The sequence below is a fragment of the Kryptolebias marmoratus genome, linkage group LG14 (genome assembly GCF_001649575.2).
Source record: "Kryptolebias marmoratus isolate JLee-2015 linkage group LG14, ASM164957v2, whole genome shotgun sequence".
Taxonomy (NCBI): Eukaryota; Metazoa; Chordata; class Actinopteri; order Cyprinodontiformes; family Rivulidae; genus Kryptolebias; species Kryptolebias marmoratus.
Genome location: NC_051443.1, coordinates 26,826,612 through 26,834,062, shown reverse-complemented (window position 1 = coordinate 26,834,062; position 7,451 = coordinate 26,826,612). Strand labels below are relative to the sequence as shown.

The window sequence follows — 7,451 nt, the reverse complement described above, 5'->3', positions numbered from 1 at the left end:
TCATCCCTTCATCTCTTCATCCCCTCATCCCTTCATCCCTTCATCCCTTCACGGCTCGTTAACTTTAAATAAATCTGTCAGAAGACCTGAGATGTTTTATGTTTGACCTCCACACCTTCAGACTGTCTCCTCAGCCCCGGCAGGACAAACCGTGTTTCTCACCGGACGTTCTGGTTGGGAGGGAAGCCTAAAGTCCTGATGGCGGCGCACTCCTGCTTGTGCTCCTCCCAGCACGCCGTCTGGCAGGTGCGGTCGCAGTAATGGGCGAACCGGCACTGAGTGCAGCGGTGCAGCTTGGCCTGACGGCGGAAACAGCTGTGGCACACCTGGTAGGCCAGGCTGAGGGCAGAAAACAGGGATTAATGCTGGTTTATCTGTTTGAATGTGTTCAGCAGAGGTTCAATCAGTCAACATGTTAACATGAAAATATAATTCTTTCCTGACAGGAAACAGGAAGTGAAAGTGTTTGATGTTTAATTATTTATTTCCTTCAGTCAGATTATATCCCGTCTGTTTTTATGACATTTAAGTGTCATTCTGATCATTTTTCATACTTTTAGTCTGGCTGTTTCACGTGCACACACACGTGCACGTTGTCAGTTTGTGGAGTTGATCGTTTCTCTCGTTTCCCGGTGTTCTGAACTCGCTGTAACTGGATGAAATGATAATAAATCCACTTCAGACTGAACTTGGAGGAGTTTCAGTCCAACAATCATCTCTAATTTATTCATATTATAGATTATAGATTATTATTCATAAAGAATTAACCCTAAAACAGTTTGTTCCTCCCTGAAATAAATAAACTCGATCCATGAACCAGAGTCATGTCGACAAACTAATCAAAGTTTAACTTTAGTCTCTTTGTTTTCCTGTTTCTTTCATCGATAAAAAAATCTGAGAAAATATCATTTTAGCTCTAATGAGGCTGATTCAACTGATTCTTTCTTTGTGTTCAAACATGATGACAACACAAACAGCCGACCGGCCGTCATACTTTTTATTGATTTCTATTAGCAATCATTTTAAATTATTATTGATTTCTCAGATTATCTGAGGACCCAAACTTGGTGTTTCATGACCCACAGTGGGGTCCCGACCCTGACTTTGGGAACCTCTGCTTTTATAACTTCATCAACAAGCTGTCCAACACTTTGGACTGGTTTGCAGCCCAGACCATGACACTCCCTCCTCTGTGTCCTTCTGTCCTTCGCTCATTCTGGAAACTGGACGGACCTGCAGCCGCGGAGCTGAGACCCGAGGACTCATGTTCCTGGTGCAGCTTCTGTACAGAACATGGACCTGGTCCTGCTCCTTAAAGACTTCAGGTACTCTCAGATGTTCTCTCAGTCCTGGTTCTGCCTGCAGCGACGAGCCGAACTGGACCACAGCATTCCTTCCAAGTACAGGATGTCAGGTTCAGGTCCAGGTTCAGGTTTCAGCTCCACAGCCCTCCTGCTGCTGATGTCATGAGAAATGAGATCCCAGCTCCGAGAACTGCAGCGTCAGCAGTATCTGCAGGGACACCAGGTTCTGCCCGATCCGACCCGGAGTCTACAAGAAGCCGGAGCAGCTTACCTGTCGAAGACCACCGCAGAGTAACTGGGCTCAGCCAGGACCACCTCCCCGGTTTGCAGCTCCCTGGTGGCCCTCAGACCTCGACCTTTCTTCTCCGACTCAAACAGCTCCATGTTGCCCCCGGTCATGGTTCTGACCCGACCCAGGTCCAGGAGATGAAGGAGAGACGAGCTGAAGGTGGGACAGACTGACGAGGGTTCAGCTTCTCCTCCGTCTGAAACCAGAAATAATCCCACCCCCCCTCCGGGTCCCAAACACCTTCCAGAGCGGAGGGGAGGAAACCTTGTTTGGGTCGGTTCCCCCCCTCAGTGGTATTTTGGTCCGGAGCAGCTGCGGCCGTCAGTCAGAGACGGCTGACAGGAAGTGGATCTGATCTGAGTCTCAGCTCGGGTTCTTCAGGAACCTTCATCCTGTCAGAAATCAGGATTCTGTGGTTCCGGTCACACCTGCAGCTCTGTGACCTCTGACCTTTGCTTCAGCAGGTCCAGGCTGACGTTCTGAAACATCTCACAGGTTCGGGTCACACCTGCAGCTCGGTGACCTCTGACCTTTCGGTTCAGGTCAGATGTCTCAGTCCAGATTATACCATCATGTTTTTATTTGTGGTTTATTTTAGCAGAAGCTTTAAATCATTTTTAACCTTAAAGTTTAAACCTGCAGCTGTTTTAATAAAGTTATTTAAAACTGAAACATAAAAATAAACTGAACTGGAGAAGTACAAGTCCTAACTTTAGTTTTAATATTTATTGTATGAAAACCATAGCAGGACAGAAATAAAACTTCTTAGAATTAATTTCCATTGATTTATTTCTGTAACAACATTCAGTTTAAAAACAGCAAAGATTCAACATTAATATAAAAATATAATTAATACCAAGGAATGTTTGAGAACCTTTCTAAATAAAACTCATTTAATCATATTTATCTAATGTTACTGATAATTAAAGCATTAAGGCACATTAATACAGATTCGTGTAAAAGAATAAGATCAGTCTGTAAATAAACACAAAATAAAAATACTGACTCATAAACATCAGGTCGACAAACACCAGAGAAGAAGAAATGATCTGAACAGATTTGTCTTAAAGCAAACATCTGCTGCGGTCAGAGTGAGATGGAGTAAACAAAAACAAACTGTTTGTTGTTTATTTCACAAAGAGAAGCTAAATAATCTGCTGGTCCTTAAAGAGACGATTAATGTTTCAGATGTTTGAGCTTCGTTAGGATCTGTGGTCCTCTGAGGAAGAGCCTCCGAGGTTGTGTAGTTTGGTGTGGTTGTGTAGTGTAGTTGTGAGCGCCTCCATGTTGAAGCTGAAGGCTGCAGGATCGTCTCCAAGCAGCTTCCTGTTCCTCTGACCACAGCTGAGGAGATCATTGAAACGCAGACGGCTCACGGGGCTGGAGCCAAGCTCCCAGGAGGTGGACGCAGGAGGAAATGCGACCCCAGGTTGATCAGACGGACGGTTTGTGTTTGTTTGTCCAGAGGAAGGCCTGGTTTAAGATCAGTGAACACGTAGACATGATGTTCGATGTTTCTGTTGTGTAACAACTCCAACCTGCTGCTCGGTCACTGAACTGGACTTTGACTCGGCTGCGTTTGGATCAAACATTTCCTGACCCAGAAAAGAAGCTTCAGCTGTTCTTTCCTCTGGACTCAAAGTAAAACATGTTGGTTCTGTCAGAACAAACCGTTCGGACTCGTTGGTTTGATTTCTCCTGCAGGCTGTGACAGATTCAGAGGCTCAGGGAGTCCTGCAGCTATCTGACTCTTTCCTGAGGTTTGGGTTGTTTTCCCCACATCACCGCCGCTCCATGCTGAGTTCTGGTTCTGGAGGAGCGGGTCGTTCAAACATCTGGAACATTAGAGGGTGGTCATTTCACACCCTGAGTCTGAACAGAATGTTCTGTTGGGTCATAAATGTGTGACGGGCTGAACAAGGACTTCCTTTCTCTGCCAGGGGGACACATTTCTGGGACTTTAATCAGTTCCAGCAGAAAAACTAACTGGTGTTTGTCTTTTTAGGCTGAGTGGAGCTTTTTGCACTTTGACTCAGAGCTGAACTTTTCTTCCAAATCTTCATTTAAATCATTAACTATGCTGCAGTAATATGGCTAAGAGGTGAACTCGCCGTCCGCACGCCGTCTACACGTCGAAGACGTCGATGTGAGCTCCTGACGTGAAGCTGTCCTCCAGCAGAACCTTCATCAGTTTGGAGCAGGACTCCTCGCAGGTCAGCAGCTGACCCTGAGCGAACAGGTCCGAAAACGACTGCTTGATGTTGGGATCGGCCGTCTTGGACCGGGCCTCCGCCTGCATGGCCGTGTCCAGAGGTCCTGGTTCGGCCCAAAACAACAGAAGGATATGAATTAGTTCAGCCCTGTTCCATAAACCCTGTAGAACCATCCAACTGGACCCGTGGGACCATCAGAACCTCCTGCTGCTCTGATCTGAGGCTTACTTTTTACTCAGCAGCTTCTATATTACCCAGCATGCATTTCTTCCTCCTGTTTCCATCATGGCCGCCATCACAGATCCTTCCTGTCTCTCATCAGAGCTCTGATGTTCAGCAGGATTCAGAGGAACAGGAAGAGGACTGGACCTGGAGTTTCACAATAAGAGTCTGTCTCTGTCAGCTCGGATTATTACAGAGGAGGTTCTGAAGTTCTGAAGTTCTGAAGTTCTGCTGGTCTCCAGAGGAGGAAGCTGCTGGATGGAGTTGAATCTTTTCCTGGTTTTATTTCTGTTCTTAGTTTCACTGAAACAATCTGAAAGGTTCTGACGGATCGTAACGTCTGTCGTTCTTACCTGGGGAGTAGCTGAGGACCCGCAGGTCCGGTTCCTCCTCAGCCAGAACCCTGAAGGCCATGTCCCGCGCAGCTTTGCCGGTGCAGTACAGACCCCAGGAGGGGAACGGCTGCAGGGCGCAGAGCGAGGTGACGTTGACCACGGTGCGCCGCAGAGCCGGGCGGCGAGGAAAGGCCTGCAGGACGCCGGCAGTGAGGCAGAGCGCCGAGCTGACGTTCAGGGACAGGTAGGAGTCCACCTCGGCCATGTTCGTGAAGTCCTTCATGAAGTGAGACACGTCCCCCAGAGACGCTGGGGGAGGGAGGGGACAAACATGGGACGTTACGCTTATTTTCTACAGAGAAAACAGGAAGAAAACTGGATCACACGCCTGGAATCAAGCCTGGAATCAGAGCCCGGAATCAAGCCTGGAATCAGAGCCCGGAATCAAGCCTGGAATCAGAGCCTGGAATCAAAGCCCGGAATCAGAGCCCGGAATCAAGCCTGGAATCAGAGCCTGGAATCAAAGCCCGGAATCAGAGCCTGGAATCAAGCCTGGAATCAGAGCCCGGAATCAAGCCTGGAATCAGAGCCCGGAATCAAGCCTGGAATCAGAGCCCGGAATCAAGCCTGGAATCAGAGCCTGGAATCAGGTTTTTAAAACTGTAACAAGACTTTCCGCCTCCTCAGACCTCTGTCAAATAATTTATTTCACTGAATATCTGTAAGAACCTCAGCTGCTCTGCTTCTGTTATCACCCGCAGGAGGGCGATCATGTTTCTGCCTTTCTGTCAGCAGATTTAGATTAAAGCGGCTGTGCTTCTACAACAACCTGATTCAAGATGGCCGCCACAGCCACAGAGATGACTCAGTTTTACCTGCTGCAGCTCAGACTCTGGGCCGATGGGCGACAGGCATTCATGAAGAAGGGCTGGCCTTTAACGGGTTTAGGTTAGTGAACTAGTTAGACTAGTTAAAACTTGTTAGACTAGTAGGTGAGTCAGGCACTGAGGGACCTGCAGACGAGTCTTTATTTATTAACTTTAGTAATAATTCCGGGTTAAAAGCTGCTGAACGAACAGAACCTGGACGGGTTCTGGATCTTACCGGCGTTGTTGACCAGAACCAAATGGGTTATTTCTTCAGTAAAAGCCCGTTTGGACCTCCTCAGAACCTCCTCCAGGCCCTCCTTCTGGCCCACATCAGCCACCACCACCTCCACCTGCAGGCCGGCCCGGCCCGCCTCGGACTGGATCAGTTCCGCCTGCAGGGCCCGCAGCTCCGGACCGGACCGGGCCACCAGAACCAGCACCGAGCCGGGCCGCACCGACCGGGACACGTCCTTAGCCACGGCCCGGCCGAAGCCCCTGGAGGCCCCGGTGATGACGGCCAGAACCCGGCCCAGGTCTGCGGAGGGAGGCATGGAGGACGAGACCGGGGCGTCGGCGGAGGGAGATCCGAGGAAAGCTGCTGCTGAGCGGCGGAGAGAGGCGCTGCTTCTCCGGAGGACTGAGAGGCTGGTCCGGGCCGCCGGGGCCCCCTGCTGGTGGGATTTATAGAGGAGGAGGAGGAGGAGGAGGAGGATGGAGGGGGAGTACTGGCCTCCAACCTCACCCAGTGGTGTCCAGTTCTGGTCCTGGAGGACCTCCATTCTGCAGGTTTCAGATGTTTCTCTCCTCCTCCTCAGGTTCTACAGAACCGTGCTCATCTCATGGATTCAGATCCGCTGAGTTAAAGCAGAGAAACATCTCCAACCTGCAGGATGGACCTCCAGGACCAGAACCAGAACCAGGACTGGACACCACTGACCTAAACTATCAAATCAAACCTGGTTTTATGTCCCGATCACTTTCTGTAAATAATCCAGGATGAGTTTAAGCTCATAAAGTCCTAAAAGTTCATTTCTTGAAGACTTTATTCGACTCAGGGTTTGTTCGGGTGAACATGTTGTCTTCTAACAACAGGTGGAAAGAATCCTGTTCACATTTGGTAAAATGATAAATAGTAGCTGAGAGTGGTCCAGGAGCAGAGTCTGAGGGCCGACAGATCCCAGGAGGAGCTGAGGGAACCGATGAGAACCAGGTGGGAACTAACAACTGTAAACTGTAAGACTTAAAGTTTAAAAAGCAACAAACCAAAGAATAAAACAGATTAGTTTTAAAACTTTAGAGTTAAATATTTACAGCAGAAATAAACTTTTATCTGTTTGAAACATTTATTTAAAATATTTCATCGTTTTCAGCTCCTGATTTTCTTCCTTCCGGTTCCAAAGTTTAAGTTTGGATCTGCTGATTGTTTCTTGTTGCCAACAAACCTCCTGACAAACCCAGAACCTCCAGAGGCCCGGAGGTTCAGATCCTGGACAGAACCGGCCTGTTTGGAGTTCAGATTTCTGTTTTAGCTCCAGGCTTCGTGTTCAGGAAGGGTTTAAATCAGCGACGGCACGCTTCCTGCCACCGGATGTCTGCTTTAAAGCTTCAAAGGCTCAAAGAGGACAGGAAGACATTTATACGTTTCTGTCTGAATAAATCCTGAAGATGTAAACAGAAATATAAAAACACAAACACCGATGATCTCTCTGATATTAATGTTGTTATTTCAACATGAAGACTCAGATTCAGACTCAGTTTAATAAACTGTTTTATTTTCTAAAGTTTCTGTTTGAATAATAATAAATAATGGATCTGATCTCATGGACTCGACACAACCTGAATAAAAGATTAGATTCAGTTTTTAGTTTTTGTTCTTTGAATGAAAAAGTCTCAGATCTTTAACTTCCTGCCTGATGTGAAGTAGGGGCGTATCGGCCGCTCAGCTCCACTGCAGCTGTCTGGAACGGATCGTTTTCCTCGAGTGATAAAGTCTGAAGCTCTGATTGATGGAGAGCCAACTCCGTGTCCAACTCCGTGTCCAACGCCGTGTCCAACTCCGTGTCCAACTCCGTGTCCAACGCCGTGAAATCCATCAGAGCAGCTCATTCATGAACTTTATGAATGAGAGTCATGGTCTCCAGCTGCAGTCCTGAAGGACCCAGCTGAGAGGTCCTGGTCCTGGTCCTGATCCTGGTCCTCGTCCTGATCCAGGTCCTCTT

General features: G+C 48.0%; 2 protein-coding genes and 1 long non-coding RNA gene across 5 annotated transcripts in view; 1 reads left to right on the top strand and 2 right to left on the bottom strand.

The window, feature by feature from the left end:
• Positions 1–1,807, bottom strand: part of smyd1a (SET and MYND domain containing 1a) — a 6,742-nt gene extending 4,935 nt beyond the window's left edge. The window contains exons 1-2 of one of the 2 annotated variants that reach the window (XM_025002519.2): positions 1,576–1,807; positions 163–339 (exon numbers count right to left, since the gene is read on the bottom strand). In XM_025002519.2, coding sequence (XP_024858287.1) covers positions 163–339; positions 1,576–1,703 — 305 coding nt within the window. In that variant the 5' untranslated portion in view covers positions 1,704–1,807. The remainder of the gene's footprint in view (positions 1–162; positions 340–1,575) is intronic. The other variant, XM_017440145.3, reaches the window with a different exon arrangement.
• A 1,243-nt stretch (positions 1,808–3,050) lies between these two features.
• On the bottom strand, positions 3,051–5,885 carry spra (sepiapterin reductase a). The gene is made up of 3 exons (XM_017440124.3): positions 5,468–5,885; positions 4,382–4,672; positions 3,051–3,909 (listed from the first exon to the last, which is right to left on the bottom strand). The coding sequence occupies exons 1-3, from the start codon at positions 5,781–5,783 to the stop codon at positions 3,719–3,721; spliced, it is 798 nt and encodes a 265-aa protein (XP_017295613.1). The 5' UTR covers positions 5,784–5,885; the 3' UTR covers positions 3,051–3,718.
• Positions 5,881–7,451, top strand: part of LOC112449873 — a 17,295-nt gene continuing 15,724 nt past the window's right edge. Inside the window, exons 1-2 of one of the 2 annotated variants that reach the window (XR_003038416.2) lie at positions 5,881–6,442; positions 6,603–7,443. This is a non-coding gene — a long non-coding RNA (uncharacterized LOC112449873). Of the gene's footprint in view, positions 7,444–7,451 lie in introns of both variants that reach the window. The other variant, XR_005234031.1, reaches the window with a different exon arrangement.